General features: G+C 43.2%; 1 protein-coding gene across 1 annotated transcript; it reads right to left on the reverse strand.

Annotated features, from left to right (window-relative positions):
- Window positions 1–813: 813 nt before the first annotated feature.
- Window positions 814–15906, reverse strand: ccdc138 (coiled-coil domain containing 138). The gene is made up of 15 exons (XM_030786591.1): window positions 15802–15906; window positions 15447–15501; window positions 14973–15090; window positions 14747–14844; window positions 14331–14512; window positions 12896–13054; window positions 12072–12191; window positions 11726–11803; window positions 11229–11342; window positions 10883–11038; window positions 9552–9668; window positions 8344–8512; window positions 5125–5301; window positions 1591–1729; window positions 814–955 (listed from the first exon to the last, which is right to left on the reverse strand). The coding sequence occupies exons 1-15, from the start codon at window positions 15904–15906 to the stop codon at window positions 814–816; spliced, it is 1929 nt and encodes a 642-aa protein (XP_030642451.1).
- Between the last annotated feature and the right edge of the window lie 2168 nt (window positions 15907–18074).

Here is an 18074-nt window from a genome sequence, read left to right on the forward strand (position 1 = left end):
ATTACTGGGACACTACATATGAATTTGAACGAACAGCACTCAACAGTCAAACAAATCTAAAAGAACTACAAAGGCTTTGGGGTTTTTTCCTACTGAGGAAGGAGAGGAAGAGAAAAGAAAAGGAAAGGAAAAAAAAAAAAAGAGGTCTGTAACAAAACGAGAGTAAGGCTGAATGAAGATTATAAAGCCACACAGATTAAAATTCTCTCCATCACATGATCTCACACTTTTGTGGTTCTGAACCGAAGTCAGTACAATTATTACACAGGGGATTATAAGAAATAGTTAATGCATAAATCAAATCAGCTAATCCAGCCAAATGCAGTCAGTGGATATTAAATCTTGCTTACTGACACATGCACAAATTCTAAATGAGAGAAAGAGTAAAGATTTCAGAGAGACAGAGAGAGAGAGAGAGACAGAGAGAGCATAAGAGAAAGATTGTGTGTGTGTGTGTTTTAGCAGGTGATATTTGTAACTATGTGTATGTGAGTGTGTGTGTGTATGTTATGAGCGTGTTAACATGCTGAGGTTGAAGAGGATGGAGCTGAGGTTGATACAGAGGAACGTGTGTGTGTGTGTGTGTGTGTGTGTGTGTGTGTGTGTGTGTGTGTGTGTGTATGTTATGAGCGCGTTAACATGCTGAGGTTGAAGAGGATGGAGCTGAGGTTGATACAGAGGAACGTGTGTGTCTGTGTGTGTGTGTGTGTTAAGAGCGTGTTAACATGCTGAGGTTGAAGAGGATGGAGCTGAGGTTGATACAGAGGAACGTGTGTGTGTGAGTGTGTGTGTGTGTGTGTGTGTGTGTGTGTGTTAAGAGCGTGTTAACATGCTGAGGTTGAAGAGGATGGAGCTGAGGTTGATACAGAGGAACGTGTGTGTGGGGTCTGCAGTCCTGTACATCTCCTGAAGGAGCAGGTGTAAGGAGAACACCTCAAACAGCCTCTTATTCTTTCTGTGAAAAAAAATCCGCACATACACACATCATTGTTACAACCTTCGTCCCCTAAAACACACACACACACACACACACAAAAACATACACAGAGACAAATAATAATAACCCTATTCACCTAATAAACCCAACTGACCTAATTATCCGTTATCAAACTCGGGTCATATTGAATCCAGCATGGTAGAACTCATTTTCCTGTGAGTTATCTCAGCCTAAATCTATACAGTGGGCTCTCTGCTTTCTCAGCTATTCTTAATGCTGTTCTTAATTCATCCACTGAAATTCAGAACAATGGTCTGAGAACAAAAGTCCAGATGGGTTAAAAGGAAAGAGAGAGAAAATTCTGGTCTTTGTCTAAAGTGGCTCCTAATGAAGGTGGACGACGGGTTTCTGAGAAAGACCTTGGCAGATAAATGAGCTGTTCTCCTGTCAGTAAGATACACTTGGCATTTACAGCAAAAACGACACATGAAGGAAACCATTATTCACCACAAAGTTCTGCTGATTGCACGTGTGTGTGTGCGTGCACGGGAGTGTGTGAGCGTGTGTGTGCATGCACGTGCGTGTGTGTGTCTGTGTTGTGTGTCTGTGTTGGTGTGTGTGTGTGTGTGTGTCTGTTTGGAGTTCAACCAGACCTGATGCCAGAGAGCTTCTGGAGCAGAACGGTGAGTTTCTCCACCAGGGTCAGGTCAATCCGTGGGTTCCTCAGGAGCAGGGACACACAGCGGAAGAAGTCGTCTGTACTGCAGGCGTCCAGGAACATCTCGAGGAACCCTGCCAACGGCGGACACGACAAACGACCTGACTTCAGTCTCGGGGTCGCTCACGATACACACAAACTTTACGCTAATTCAGACCTGACCCAAAACAGGCGCTCTCTCTCTCTCTCTCCATATGCTCTTCCCAAAAACACCACAAATCACACAGTCAGCCACCAAAGGCCTCCGTTAGCGACCCATTTCTGCATCTCTGAATGAGTTTGCTTGAATAACGTTTTATAAAAACCTTCGATTAACCGCAGTAAAGGCCAGTCGAGCACCGTTAATCTTTTTCAGATCTGTGCTGGACCGAGAAGGAAAGGCTTTTCGTTTGCACCGAAAAAGTTTCCCCAACTCAAAACTCTGGGTATTCCCAATTCTCTGTTCTCTCTTTTTTATTTGTTTTTTTTTTAAAGTGCATTCTGGCTCTGCGCTGCACGTTTTCACAGAGCGTTTTCACCAAACGCCACGGCAACAGCACGATGTCTCCACTAACGACGGCGCAAAAGTCCTCGTACTTTTAAAAACGAAAATTTCCCTCGGTGCCTCTGCGGCTGTGATACACCAGGCCGAACTCTAACGTGATTTCTAACGTGAACGCGGATTTTTGTAAACGTTGAGAAAACTCCCCGGCGAGGGTCTGGTCTGTGTATCGACCAAACTGTCTTCACATACCAGAATGCTGGATCTCGTTAGGAGAGAAAAGCTTTAATCTCAGTAAAGCTGACTCGGACACGAAAACAGATGTCTATCAGATCCACGGAGCATACAAAAATAAATATATGACGCTTTAATTAAAAATTAGCATTTATACTGTCAATGTAAAACTTGGTATTCACTCTTTGGGGGGGGTTCAACTTCCTGCTAAAGTTCAGGAATGGATACACGTGGGTATAGGCAGAGAGCAAACATTTAATCAAATCCATAAAAACAAATCGGGGAGTAAAAAAAAAAAAAAATCCACTTCATTTTTCCTGACAGTGAAGAGTGTCCTTTTAAGCCCTGAGGGAATATATCACAGAAGTCACAAATCGTGAGAATGTCACAAATGAGAAGTTAACCGTGCGTGCACACAACAGGTCCCTCAAAGACGGCGCGTCATAACTCTACGAGAAACAATGTCATCTTTAACATACACATTTGTTTTAAAGCACAATGGTCATACACATTCAGACAAGCCCTCGCATACATCTATTCTCACACGCACACACACGCGCACGCACACATGCCCTCTCTCATCTCAGTGGGTAAATCTCACAGGAGACGGGGCAGGGGAAGATCAAACGTGCCTGTCTGGGACAGGAACGCTCTTGTCCACACTGATTTAAGAGGGCTTCATTTTGGGACCCCCAGAGCAAGCCCTGCTTAGCCTTCACACACATGGAGTGGATTACCACAGTATGTGTGTGTGTGTGTGTATGTGTGTGTGTGTGAGAGAGAGAGAGACCCTGACTCTGTCCGTTCAGCAGACGGGGCACAGAGTTTAAGGGTGACCTTCAGGTGTGACACCCTTCTCCCACACCCCCCGATCTCACGCCTAACTCTAGTATCCTGACAAAATCCCATAAAAATTTCAGAATGGCCAGCAGGCTGACCTCTGTTGCCCCTTTGTACAAGATCCCCCCCCGCTCTGCACAGAAAACAGCCAATCACGAGGCGGATCTGGTCTGTGTAACCCGCGGCGACGGGTCTGCTCGTTAACGAGTGGGCTTTAATGACTCTGAGTGTGTTAATCACATTTTGCGTGACCTCACAGGGCTGAACACACCTCTCTCAACACAGCTGGCCTGTGCCTCTCTCTCTCTGAAATTACACAGGCGGAGAAGAGGAGAAAAACCAGAGCGTTTCATAAAAGAAGAGGGAAAAAAAAAGTTACTTTTTTACCAAGGGTGCAAAAATACACACATATAAAAAAAAAAAAAAGAAGTGGCCAGTTTCTGAGTGTATAATGAAAATGACAGGGAATGAGAATGAGGGGTAATTGTGCTCCGTGCAGGTTTAGAGAGAACATTGGCTGACGTTGGACGCTGAACATTGGACGGTTGGCTGACTGGGCATGAGAGGAGATGAAAGGCTTGGCTGAGACCGATGTGCTGTGAGCCCAACTCAGGTCCAGTTCTCATGGTACCCCCAACCACCCCCACCACACACACACACAGACACACACGCACAGTCACACACACACAGTCACAGACACACACGCACGCAGACACACGCACGCAGACACACACGCACACACACACGCAGACACACACACGCACGCAGACACACACATGCACGCAGACACACGCACGCAGACACACATGCACACACGCACACGCAGACACAGACAGCGTGCGGCTGATGGTTCCAGAGCGGACGGAGAGGAGAGAAGTGAAGGCTGCGGTGGAGGAGAGGGGACGTCAAACACACACACACACACACACACACGCACACACACACGCCGCTAATGAGAGCCAAATCCAAATATTTTTACACCCAAACCCTTCCACTCATCACCTCATTAGGAGATTTTTCACGGTATTAAACCCTAGAGTAATTACTCCACAGAGAACACACTCTCTTTCTCTCTCGCTCTCTCTCTTTCTCTCTCACTCACACACACACACTCACACACACACACACGCATTAACACTCGTGGCCGGGCGAAATGGAGTGTAGCGGAGAGACTTATGAGGCAGGCTCTAAAGACGTGGGTTTTATCGCGATAATGGCTTTGTGTAATGAATGTTCACGTCTAGTCCTGCGTTTATTACATCAGGCCCCTCTCTGTTACGCGTTCACAATGCCTGTCTTAAAACCCCTGACAAAACAAACAAAACCAATCAGCTAGTGTAAATATCCGCGCACGGGCCAAACGGCTCCACGCGCGGCTATGCGTCTCCACGTCCAGACAGAGTGGACATTAATTACCGTATAAACCAGAACCGACACGCCAGGCCGGGCGTGTGAGAGCAGAGTATCCGTCTGTAAAACTTACTCTGGGAAAACAGCGAGATCCTGTTAACCTATATCCCCCCCCCCCCCCCCCCCCCCCCACTGACAGAAAGGGTGTGTTCAAATAAAGTAATGAACAAATCAAACCTTAGAAAAGGAAAAAAAAAAAAAAAAAAAGGAAATCTGGGTTCTTCATATGATTTTGCTCCTTTCAAAGGTTTATAAATTACTCTGGACACATTATTAAACAAACATACACTACACCAGGATAGTCATTATATCGGCCTTAATAATACAGGCTGGACGTGTAGTTCACATCTGTCACAGTTAGCTGCAGTCAGGCCAAGCCATTTCCTCTTCTTTCTAAACGGCTTTGTGCCTAAGTGTTTTTCGTATGTCTTGTGTGTGTGTGTGTGTGTGTGTGTGTGTGTGTATGTGGTGCATTATCAGTGCCGGATGTGCTCACACACTCACGTGATTCAGTGCTCATCTGCAGCAGGACGTCCACGGCCGGAGTCAGCAGGCCCGGGCTTCCTCCTCTGAGCAGAGCCAAAATGGCTGACAGGGCCTGGTAACGCAGGAACAGCACCTGCCCATCCTCTGTCCTGACTGCACCATGCAACACATCCAGAGCTTGAGCCAAGATGTCCGCTGCACGTCAAACAGAGAGCAAGACAGAACGAGAGCGAGAGCAAAAGCATGCGAGAAAGAGACAAGTTGTGAGGGTTGTTTCCTCTCAGAAAATTAAAGGAATACACAGATACTAAATTCATAAATTACCAAAGGAACTCAAGTTCCTTGATCAACATAAAAAAGAAAAGAAAAGAAAAAGGACAGAAAATGGCACGTGATTAGTGGATTGTCAGTGAATGGAGTTTGGTCTGCGAGACTGAGTTTGAAACATCTCAGAAGACGTATTTGACATTTAAGATGTCTCCACTCTGACTGCAGACCATGGCAATGTGCTTTGACACAGATATGAGAACCTAACATGTGTGACTAAACCACCTGTCTAAACTAACAGTGCAGACCCAGATCACATCATCACCATTTTATTAATGAGGGTCTCCTGGCAGTGCAAGATAATACTCCAGTCATAAAACATAAAACATAAAACATGATTCTGTTTGAGGCCTGTATTGCTGAACTGCACAGCAGTAAAAGAAAGACAAAGTGGGTGCATGCACATGCACACACACAGCCACACACACACACACAGCTACACAGACACACACACGCACACACAGCTACACAGACACACACACAGCTACACAGACACACACAGCTACACACACACAGACACACACACACAGCCAAATCTCTTCTGTTTTCTACAGTCTGTTTCTTCTTCCGGAACCTCACACTTCACAGGGGTCAAACTCTGGATTTTGTTTAAAGTACGCACGAGCCAAGTTACACAGAGAAGAATCTAGAACAACACTGGAGAATACAAACATCCTCTCCAGGTTCCAGGCTACGCATCGCTCGGCACGCGTTTCTGTTAGGCCTGATCGCCGTCCTGTGTTCTGCAAGTGTGAAGCACATTTTCCATACAAATGTTCTCCATAAACCTAACACAACCCTAACACACACACACACACAAAAGCATTCTGGTTACCAGACCCCCGTGTATGAGAGCAGGTCTGAGTCCTGTGTACAATCTGTCGGTTTGTTTAGTAACTTCTCATCTGGCTGGAGAGGACCTGGACTGTATTTCTTTATTTTGCGACGTTTTGTATTACATTGTTTACATGCTGTTTGTTTGTACTGATGCAGTGCTGCCTGAAGTAATTATTTCGTGTAAATAAAATACGATGAATTGATTTAAACTGAATTCAATTAAATTGTATCAAATTTGTGGTTCATTAGAACTGTGTAATTCTTGTCTGGTCATTTTTTTTTTTTTTTAAGTAAAAACTCCTTTGGCGCGGTGAAGCAGGACGCTCAATTTTCAATGTGAGGGGTTTTCTTTTTTTTAAATCCTTATTAATCTCACTTGTATAATATCTGCTCTGGTTGACATGAGAGACTTTTTTGGCTCTGATGGAGCTCATAGCCTCAACTCTACCCATCCATTTAACCTGAGGCTTGAGCTGCTACAGACCATTCAAAATTATATTTGCCCCTCTACAACCCCCCCCCCCCCCCCCCCCCCACCTCTCTCCCTGGTAAAAACAGACGAATTAAATTCACCTTTATGTCCCCCTGGCCACAGCGTTTTACATCACTGCAAACCTACTGAGTCTCCGAGCACTCCAGAGGGATATAAAAAAAAAAGTAAAATAAAAAACAACTTAAACATAATGACGATCATAAAATACCCCCGAGAGTAGGACTGGAGTGTTAGGACCGGTCTGTTAAAAAAAAACAAAAAAAAAACAGGGATTTATGGAGACTGTTACTCTGATGGGTCCCAGATGTACGGATTAAAAAAAAAAACAAAAAAAACTGTGGTGTAGACTTACCTTAACCAGAACGCCACAAACCTGCCCTGCATTTAGGACAACCCCCCCCCCGCCCCCCAAACCCCCGCTACCCCACCTCACTGCCAATCTCCACGTCTACCTCAGCCTCAAAAGGAATTAAAACTCTTCTGACTTTTCATCGGTCCTGACTCTTTGCGAGGTCACTGAAGGTTGTGTTGGAATAAACCGACTCCATGTAAAATGGTAACTATTAACTATCTGTTTGAAGAAAGGGAAGAAATATTCCTCCATTACTGGCAATTCAGTTTTATGTCAATCCGGTTGAAGCCGGGGAGCCAACCTGGCCGCTGAAAGATACCAGAGCTTGACCAGGGACCAAAACGCAAAGGACGTCTGAGGTCAGTTCAGCCGTTTCTGCACGATGGCGGAGAGATATTAAAGACATAAAAGGAAGATTTGGAAGATTGAGCAGGTCCCTCTGATAACAGTTTACTTTGGGAACTTTGCTGAGTATGTTATGGAGCTGAACTTTGTCTGGCACACACCACAATACTGCCATCTACTGTACACATCCTGGCAGTGCAGTGTTTTCTGCCCCTAATCTTAATTAGATGACCTTACCTCATGTTTTTTTTTTCCTTTGCAAACATTACCCAGATACGATAAAGTGAACTCCAGAAAACTTCAGAAAACTCCAGAATTAGAAGCTCCAAAAAAAACAACAAAAAAAAAACTACAACAACTGTTCACCGAGATTAAACGTGTTGAGTGAGACACCGCGTACGTGTGGAGTGAGAAAGGGGATAATGGTATAGGCTGACAAAACATGAACGTACGTGAGCATTTGAGCTCAATGTAAAATACTTATAGAGTTAAAAGTCAAGTGATCTCGGTCTTGGTCTTGCCGTCCAGATTCTGAACGCTGATATCACTGATGGCAGTCAAGGCTGAAAGGCTTAGCACAGCAACATTCTCTCAACCAACTCTCACAAAGTCTTCAGCCAGAGCTTTTCAGTTTTATTTGCCCATTATAACGGACAAGACACAGGGACTGAACAACAACAACTCTAGAGCCAAAATCCATCCACTAGGGACTATTGTTAGGATTACAATAGTGGCTTTTTAAATAGCCGAATGTTCCCGAAATGTGGTGTTTCTCTAGACTTGCCAAAATCGTGGCTAAACGGTACAGGGGGCGGGGGGGGGTTCTCTACGTGTAAATGAAATGTAAAGAAGATGTAGGCAGGTTTGGTCACGGTGACATTACCTTGACTGATGGTGTTGAGTATGATGAGAGCAGACAGAAACCGTGTGTGCAGACAGGGGCTTTTGTACAGGGGGCAGGACCTATTCCCCCGCCCAGGAGCGCCAGGGTCACCTGACCCTCTGAACACCTCCTCACCCAATCTACGCATGGTGGAGGTCAGGGGCGTGTGCTGGGGGAGAGGGAGGGAGAGAGGGAAAGGGAGGAAGGAGAGGGAGAGATAAAAAGGTAGATTGAGATGAGTTAGCAAGGTGAGGGAGTGAGTGAGTGAATGAGATTGAGTGATTGAAAGATAAAAAGAGAGAGAGAAATAGAGAGAGAAAGAAAGAGAAAAAGAGAGAGAAAAAAAGGGAGATTGTTATGAAATACAACAGGCAGCTGGCAAGAGAGACATTTGTATCAGAACTCCTTCCACTCTGCAATAAGGGCTTTCCATTATACTGCTCCAATATGCTCCAAAAGACAAGATCCACGATTCCTAAGACGTGACCAGACGTCAAATGCTCAAACATAAAAGGCTGTAAAAGATGATCTTGACAAAGCCTTATAAATCAGCGTGTAACCATAGTTACCATAGATGTCATAACTGGGCTACACATTACTGTCTAATGACATTTGGTGTGTGTCAAGCCAAATGGAGTATAGTCCACATTGGAAACAAATTCACGGCCCTCACTATTCATACTCTTGGCTCACGTTTTGACACAAAAGTGGATGTAAATCTAATAGCCTATAAACAACAGCTGTTTGTTTGTTTTTTTGGCTTAAGAAAGCTGAAACCCATAAAACTGTTATGGTGTCCATTTCAACTGTGTATATATGAGGATAAGATCAACTAAGGTGCAGAAACAACACAAGCAAATGAAGGCCAGATGGAACTAAACCATGCACTTAAAAGATATAACATGGTAAAATATTTATCATACATATCTCTTTTTAATTCAGTATGTGCTCTGTCTATCATATGAGAAATTATGCAATATTTTCCTGTGCTACAAACAACCCCCTTGACCCAGCCCTGGATGCTGTAAAAGCTGACCGTAGCTATGGTTAAAAAAAAACAAAACAACAACAACAACAACAAAAACAACAAACAAAAACAAGCTCTTTATTAATGAAAGCAGAGCTGAGGTGTAGTGAGCTGTCAGTGGCAGTGTGGGTGAGAGTGGGCGTGGCATTGGGAGTCGCTGGGTGGGGCTAGGGGGCGGTACCTGAGGGTGTAGGTCCAGCTGTCTGAGGGTCCAGTAGCTGAGGCGGAGCAGAGGTAAGACCAGTGATGGCTCCAGTGCTGAGGCCTGCTGCAGCTGCTCAGCCAACATGGGTAAAACCTGCCATGCATGAAACAACATTACTCAACGTTTTCCCAACGTGGGTAAAAACCTGAGAGACAGGACACAACATTACTCAACGTTTTCCCAACGTGGGTAAAAACCTGAGAGACAGGACACAACATTACTCAACGTTTTCCCAACGTGGGCAAAAACCTGAGAGACAGGACACAACATTACTCAACGTTTTCCCAACGTGGGTAAAAACCTGAGAGACAGGACACAACATTACTCAACGTTTTCCCAACGTGGGTAAAAACCTGAGAGACAGGACACAACATTACTCAACGTTTTCCCAACGTGGGTAAAAACCTGAGAGACAGGACACAATATTACTCAATGTTTTCCCAACGTGGGTAAAAACCTGAGAGACAGGACACAACATTACTCAACGTTTTCCCAACGTGGGTAAAAACCTGAGAGACAGGACACAACATTACTCAACGTTTTCCCAACGTGGGTAAAAACCTGAGAGACAGGACACAACATTACTCAACGTTTTCCCAACGTGGGTAAACACCTGAGAGACAGGACACAACATTACTCAACGTTTTCCCAACGTGGGTAAAAACCTGAGAGACAGGACACAACATTACTCTACGTTTTCCCAACGTGGGTAAAAACCTGAGAGACAGGACAAAACATTACTCAACGTTTTCCCAACGTGGGTAAAAACCTGAGAGACAGGACACAACATTACTCAACGTCGGTCTTCCTTTCACGCTTTCTGCTTCATGAGCATAAACTCTCAAATCACCGATCGGCCCTGGAGACCCTCTGAACTATACGTCAAAAAGTTTTAAGCTTTAGTCATAGTTCTGAAATGGGGAAGGGGGGAAAAAAAGCAGTTCTTTGCATATTTTTACAGGACCCAACCAATGAAAATGCACAGCGACATTAAAATTGCATTTCACAACAATTCACATCCTTGAAAAAAAAAAAAAAAAAACACAACTTAATGCCCAGAGCAACTATACACTTGTAGGGGTATTATACCTGACAGCAGGAGACCAAGACAGACACTGACAGATATTACTAAAAACACAGACGGTATGTGCACTCATCCAAAACATGCTGAAAAAGCCACTGTTGTTCTCGTTCTCTGAAACAAAAGCCAAGCAGGCTCAGACTTGAAAACGTCTCAGTGGAGGGCTGGCAGTTGGCACTGAAGGGAAAAAAAAAAAAAAAAAAAAACCCAGAGATTCGGGACGCACCTTAGAGCATTTCTCAGGCAGGGAGGTCGTGGCAGCGTCGCTGTACTGGATCGGATCCGCCACGACGTGCTCTGGTCCAGTCTGTACCAGCTGACTGTCCAGAACCCAGTCTAGCAGCAGAGCAAGCAGTTTCAAATTCCCCACGCTTGTGCTGCGCTGTAGGGAGAGGAACAGCAGGTTAGGCCCCTCTGTTTGTTTTTGTCACGTTGGCCACTTTATTACCTGTGTGTGTGTGTGTGTGTGTGTGTGTGTGTGTGTGTGTGTGTGTGTGTTTATGGTCTGGGTTTTGGTGTAGTCTCATTTACCTTGGTGTTTATGGTCTGGGTTTTGGTGTGGTCTCATTTACCTTGGTGGCTTTATTGGTAACAAGGGGCTTCTCTGGTTTGGAGAGTTTGGGGTCATGGGGCTTTGGGGCAATGTTCTCACGACCTCTCTGAGCCATGGCGTATTCATACTTCCTCTGAGAGAAAAACACACACACACACACATACAAAACAGCACAAGTTGGTGAGGAAAGAATAGCTATTCTGGACAGTGCATGGTTCATCAGCTCCAGGTACACAAGTACAGCTATGAGTCAGAGAAGTGACTTCACTGCTTTGGTTTCACCCCCCACATCACAGTATCATAATCAAATGCAACACCCAGACGACCAAAACGAAACAACAGGCTTTGGACACGAGTGCGTTTTTCTCCACATGCCTGGAGCAGGCTTTGCTAACAAAGCAGAGTTGTAACTGGACAGATGACTAAGAAGTACAAGATGCAGCGAGATGCTAAAAAAAGAAGTCGTTTTCTTCTCTTCTCTTGCTGTTCATTAAAAACAATACAGCGTTGACTCACCTGAAGGTTCTCCAAACGAGCCTGGGCTTTTCTCGCCTGCTGCTCCAATCTCGCGTTCTGTTCGCTGACCTCATTAAACTGCAACGACCCGATCCAGGTTAGTCAAACTCTCAAAAATATCCCCCCCAAAAAAACCAACAACAACAAAAAAAAACACCCCACTGCTGCATTTAACTTTCTCAACAATACGGTTAAAGAAACTGAGCCCTTTCTAAGAGTGGTTTTGAAATAAAGAGAAAAGCAATTCTCTTCAAAACGCACGGTAAACAACACACGGCAATGCAAAAGCAAAATCACATATCAATTCCGACATTTTGTTTTCCTGTATTGAAATCTCCTTTCTCACCTGCTTTTTCATGGAGTCGTTTAATTCTTTCATGGTGTCAAAGCTGGACTTGAGCCTTCTGTTTTCTTTGGTCTTCTCTTTAAGCGCACAATTTAACTCACTGATCTCCTGTCTGTGTTGCTGAAAACGAAACAAACGAAACAAACAAATAAACAAACAAAACCACATATCCCAGTTAGTTACAGTCAAATCTATTGTGTTGCTCGTCAGATAAAGAGTCACAGATAACTACAACAACACAATGTGACAGCACATATTATGTATCATATATGTATTCATATCACAACTTCAGCTATGCTCCGGTAGAATGTACTCTCACACAAACCATACAAGTGTCAAATTCATATTCATCCAACAATATATTACTAAACAGAACGTATTTCAATGTTGACATCAATAATCACCTCAGTAATATTCACTTCAAAACAATATCAAAGCCGTTGTGTGGATCTCATTAAGTGGCAGTTTGACGCTTGACATTCAGATCCTTAACTGTGAATATAAAAGTTATTAACCCTCCTGCTGCTGTATCAATTAGCTTACACAATTACAATTAGCTTGCCTCTGTCTGTGTGTGTATGTGTGTGTGTGTGATGTGTAAAAGGCCCAGACGTCCTGCATGGCTTGGATGTGGCTGTGTCTGTGTGTGTGCATGTGTGCGTGCGTGTGTGTGTGTGTGTGTGTGTGTGGTGTGTGTGTGAGATGTATCTGTGTGTGTGCATGTGTGTGTGTGTGTGTGTGCATGTGTGGTGTGTGTGTCTGTGTCTGTGTCTGTGTGTGGTGTGTGTGTGTGTGTGTGTGTGTGGTGTGTGAAAGGCCCAGACCTCCTGCATGGCTTGGATGCGGCTGTGTGTGCTCCCCTCCGCCCCTCTGAGTCTGTTGATGGTGCTCTGGTGTTGGAGCAGGAGGTTCTCCCTGTGCTGTAGCTGCTGCTCCCGCTCCAACAGCTCCACCTCCCAGTCCTGCTGATGGAGCCGTTCCGCCTGGAATCACACACGCGCACACACACGCATACACACACACACACACACACACACACAGGCACACACATCCACACACACACACACACGCATTGTCCATCCAGTAATGTTCATTTTACACAGCTATTCATTAAAGGATCTTTCCATACTTTGTTGTATTGTTCTGTCTTGTTTCATGACAACAAATTAATTTAAGTAGTTTATCCTAAATGAATATCAATTATCCAATACCAGTGATGACAACATATGCTATGACAGCACGCTGAGGACAAATGTGTGTGTGTGTGTGTGTGTGTGTGTGTGTGTGTGTGGTGGTGGGTCCATTGGTAACCATCTCTGCTTATAACATTACAGAAGAGCACAGAATGACAAATTAACCGAACTCAGCACGGTCTAAAGCAGATTCACACGGTGCATTAGTTCAATATACCATATGTGCCAACCCTGTGAGGTCTGGGGGATTTGACGACCACAGTACTGGGGTCACCGACTAAGTGCTGGAGTCTTCAGTGGAGCAGCCGTGGCTTTCATCCACTCCACGGCTTCAATCCACAATAATCCATAATAATCCATAATATTCCATAATATCCACAATACAGCTGAAAACTGCCCCAAAAACTGGACCACCAATCCCGGACCGCGGTTTGTTTATGGGGAAATTTATGATGCGTTTCTGTCAGGACGCAAGAACGGCCAAACTTTTAAACTTGAATTAAATTTTAAAAATGAATGGAAAACGATTGTGGTGAAGCTGAATCGGTTCCTGAGGCTGTGCTGCGATATGTTACAGACCAAAGGAAACTTTGATGCACAAGTTCAGCGTTAAACGCACAAATCCACTCTGGTTCAGAACAAATGGCACGGTTTATAGTAAATCTTCGTTTGATGTCTCTATTGCAAGTACCGAGCTCTTTTGTTTTTAACTGAACGATTCTTTAAAATTTTAAAGGCAATAATCAATCTGGGATGGACTTGAAGCATGACAGCATCAGTATACTGAATTAAAGAAACGTTTTTTTTTTCACTCATGTGAAGGATTTTCCGTTAAAAAGTAACACCCCCGCAATGATGAATGGTGCTCCTATAGCAGCCAGCAGTGACCACACAAAGCAGACTTAATACGGCAGTCCGTCATATGCTGTTTCTAAAGGACTTTCTCTCAAAAAATTCTTTTCAGATCTGTTTGGTAGTTTCACTCATCTTTTTCAGATTAAGTGAAACGACCAGCTGAACTCCAGACGGGATAAAACACACACCTGTGTTGAGGAATAACACACACCTGCAGCTTCTCATAAATCAACAACATTTCCTCGTACACCTGTCGGATCCCTGGCGGAGACCTGGAGATTTGTGACGGGAGGCCAAGCGTCCGCCTCTCTGACTCCTGTTTTCTGCTCCACGCAGTGGCGCCTGTCACCTCAGAGCTGGACGTTCTGATCAGATTTGAAGGCAGAGTCACGTCTGAGGGAGGATAACAGACACAGAACAGTCCAGCTAAAAACAGAATCTGGGACTCAATTGGATAAGTTTTTAAATAAATCATAAATTAAAGCCTCACACGGTCTTATTGCTGGAAAAATGCCTCAAAGAAATTCTGTATCGGGTTTATTTGTGTTGGAGTACGGAATACCATGGTTAACAGAAGGGGGGGAAAAAAGGTAATGGGTTTTGTTGCATTGCAGGCAAGAACTGTACCTGTTTCAGTGATCTGAATGTTAGTTCCGTCCAGTGAATCTGTGTATTCTTCACTCAGCTCATTTTCACTACCAACACCGGTCTGACCGCTGTCCAGTCTGGGAGAACACGAGCAACAAACCATTCAAAATTGATCGAAATATTCCAGAATACAAAATATAGCCGTATAAAAAAATATGAAATATAGTTATTAATGAAGTAATTACGACTAAGAACACTCGCTGACCTCTGTGGGTGATTAGAGATGGCCTGGTAAAGTTCCTTAAGGGCTTTGTTGTAACATTTCATTTCCCGGTAGGTGCAGCCTCGTCTCCGTGATTTTACGGGTCTCTGGACTTTGACATCTTAAACAAATGCAGATACAAATTAGAGATGCAAATACAATCGCTCAACGCAAGCTGTCTTAAGAAATGACATTTGGGAACCTGAGACGTATACAATTTTACGGCCGTGTAGGGGACAAGCAGGGATGTAGGGAGAATTGAGGAGTGATTCGGGGTTAAAAAAAAAAAAAAAAAAAAGAGTGTTCAGTTCCGATACAGTAACTTATCAGGTTTCTCGGATTCAGAATCCGTCGCTTTTAAAGTTGAATTGTTCAGAGTTCGAGAACCTGCAAAGCTGAAGTGAAACCAAACTGCATCGATTTCTTTCACCTAGGCTATTTTTCACCGGGAGCACCGCTTTGACCTGCTTCACTTACCATCTTCTGTCCCACGTAATGTGGTAAGAGGAGGGTCGTCTGTACCCACTGCAGCCTGCCATGAAATGACCAAACATCCACAAGTCAGTTAATAGCCTATTTGAATTTAGAGATACCAACAAAACATCTTTGCCGTTAGCCTGACGCAGCTGACAAGCTAACTAATCACGTTTCTCATAAACTCATTTGAGTCAACCATGAGTTTCCAATAGCAAACAAATTATTAATGACGAAAAAACTTAATAACTGGACAGCTATGTAACTATTGCTTATCCATTGCTAGGCAACACCACTACTCGAGTTGAGAGTTGTTGCAGATATCCTTGCATAAACGAAGCGACGCCCGGAATAAGACCCGCAAATAGACCATTGGCGTTACCATCTTCTTCTTATCCAAGTACTTCTTCTTTAATCTTTCCACTTTCATGTCCAGATCAGTATCTGATGACTCGATACTCATTATGGAAGTTCAAAACAACCGCCACGAATAATCAACAGCAGAAGTTCAACAAGCCTGTTTGTAACACTTCTACTTCCGGTTCACACTCGGGCAATCTTCGGGTATGAACGGGAGACGGTACTGGGAGAACGGACATTGTCTGTACTAGACTTTGGGGACAAGTTGTGTGGTTTATCTCTCCACTGACCGTTCAATTCAGTCGTCAGTCAGTTTAGCGAGATAATTTGAACTCGAATGGGAAATAAACACATATGAAACGGAACTGCACGATGCTGAATTCATTTACATTAAACTCTCTTTGCTTTCTATTCAGGGAACTGAAAATTTATGTACTCGTGTCAGGACTTCACAATTTCACATGAATTTGTATATTTTACACAAAAAAAAAAAAACCCAAAAAACATGTCTTTTCTTTTTTACAAACTCATATGACCTCTTATCCATCCAAGGGTTCCAGTAGAATTTTCCTATTGATCATTACACTTTGCATTAAAATTGGAAAAGCCATCAAGCAGAGGCCAAGAGTCCCAGCTGTAATACTCCTTACCACCTTAATAACCTTTAATCAGCTTTATCACTGAAGAACATCCCTTTCCATAATCCATTCGAAAGAATGAAAAAAATCTCCTAAGACCCATGTATTAAAAACAGGTTCTCATCTAGTTTCAGAAAAGCTGTTGAAGATTTCGACAGGCTGTAGTATCTGGGTGACAAACATTGACATCAAAATCAATAACCTCACTGTTTCAAAATTCCAGAAGCCCCCCCCCCCCCCCCCGCATCAAAAACAGTGAATTAACCGAAGTCCACGTCTTCAATAACTTACACTGAGCACTGCTATGCATTTATTGTCAAATGATGTATGAAATTCAGTTTTGGAACTGTAGAAAGTCACCTGCCCAGTTACAGCAGTGTTTTACACCAAGATGTAAGAGCTATTGAGAGAAAAACCTTAATAAAAGTATTTGACAAATCATTCAATCCAACACAGACATTAACATTTATGGACCTAATACTTGGTGCACAGACAGATACAAAATCACTGCATCTAAAAAGTTGAAATGTGTTTCTATGAAATGTTTCTTTAGTGGTCTCCTCAAGCACTGCCACGGGAGCCTCATAAAGGTGTCGCTGGTTGTGTCATGGTTGTCTCCCTGGATGATACAGGTGTTCGGAGAATTTCCTCATCCTGCGCATCCTTAGCCTCCCCTTGCGGAAAAAAGTGAACTAAAGTGCACTTGGGAGAAGTGCACTTTTTCTTAAAAAGTGCACCATTAATGCCCACATTTTAATTGAACCCTAGCATGTACTGAATGTACTATTTTAGAACAACTTATTTGAACTTAAGTATATTTAAGTTATATTTGATTCCAATTTTAACACAAATTAAATACACTAAATGCTACTTTAATATGTTATTCTGAGACACTTAAATTGCACAAAAAAAATAATGAAGTTTGTACTTAATTCCGACTTTCAGTAAGGATATATCCCCAAAGTTAAAAGTTAAATTGAAAACATTTTGTCTCTTAATCTATGTTTTAGCAGTACACTAAACTTGATCATTTACATTTGTTTAAACAAGCTTTAACGTTAGGAAATTATTTCATCAAAGTACACTTCAGCAGAGTATACTAAAGCACAATTTAAATGTGATTAACTTACCATTATAACAAAGTTCCCTTCTTTAAAAGATCAGCTCAGTCTGTCAAAAATACAGTCACTGAAATCCACTCTAGAACAGTGTGCTAAAGTAAGACTTGAAATGTATTAATTTAAAACATAATTTGAGAAAACACATTACAAGTACACTTAAAGTGCATGTAATTAAAATACATTAAATGAAAAACATACTTTTATTACTCTTTGGACACTTCTAATATACTGCCAACATATTTAAGTATGCTTCTTTTTCACAAGGGTAGTTTTGTCCACAGATGGCCCTGATGTGGGTGGGGACACCTCTTTTTTTTTTCTCTCTGTGCTGTTCAGCCATATTTTTCAGGAACAGGGAGGCGGATCCCTTTTGGGTCTGGCGGTCAGCAGATTTTGTATTTGACTCCCAAGAGCCAAACGTAAAGCCACCAGAAAACATTAACTTGGAGAACGAGAGAAACCACTGCTTGTAAAGGACTTATTGTAAGCCTGAGTTGCAGGGGCCTTGAAGT

This window comes from Chanos chanos, chromosome 10, assembly GCF_902362185.1.
Source record: "Chanos chanos chromosome 10, fChaCha1.1, whole genome shotgun sequence".
Classification (NCBI taxonomy): Eukaryota; Metazoa; Chordata; class Actinopteri; order Gonorynchiformes; family Chanidae; genus Chanos; species Chanos chanos.

Excerpts from the sequence above, each read along its gene's own strand:
- ccdc138 (XM_030786591.1), bottom strand. The coding sequence starts at position 15,906 with ATGAGTATCGAGTCATCAGATACTGATCTGGACATGAAAGTGGAAAGA. Across the intron at positions 14,845-14,972 it reads ATCTCTAATCACCCACAGAG|ACTGGACAGCGGTCAGACCG; the intron begins GTCAGCGAGTGT and ends GTGTTCTCCCAG. Across the intron at positions 12,192-12,895 it reads GCATCCAAGCCATGCAGGAG|CAACACAGACAGGAGATCAG; the intron begins GTCTGGGCCTTT and ends TTTCGTTTTCAG.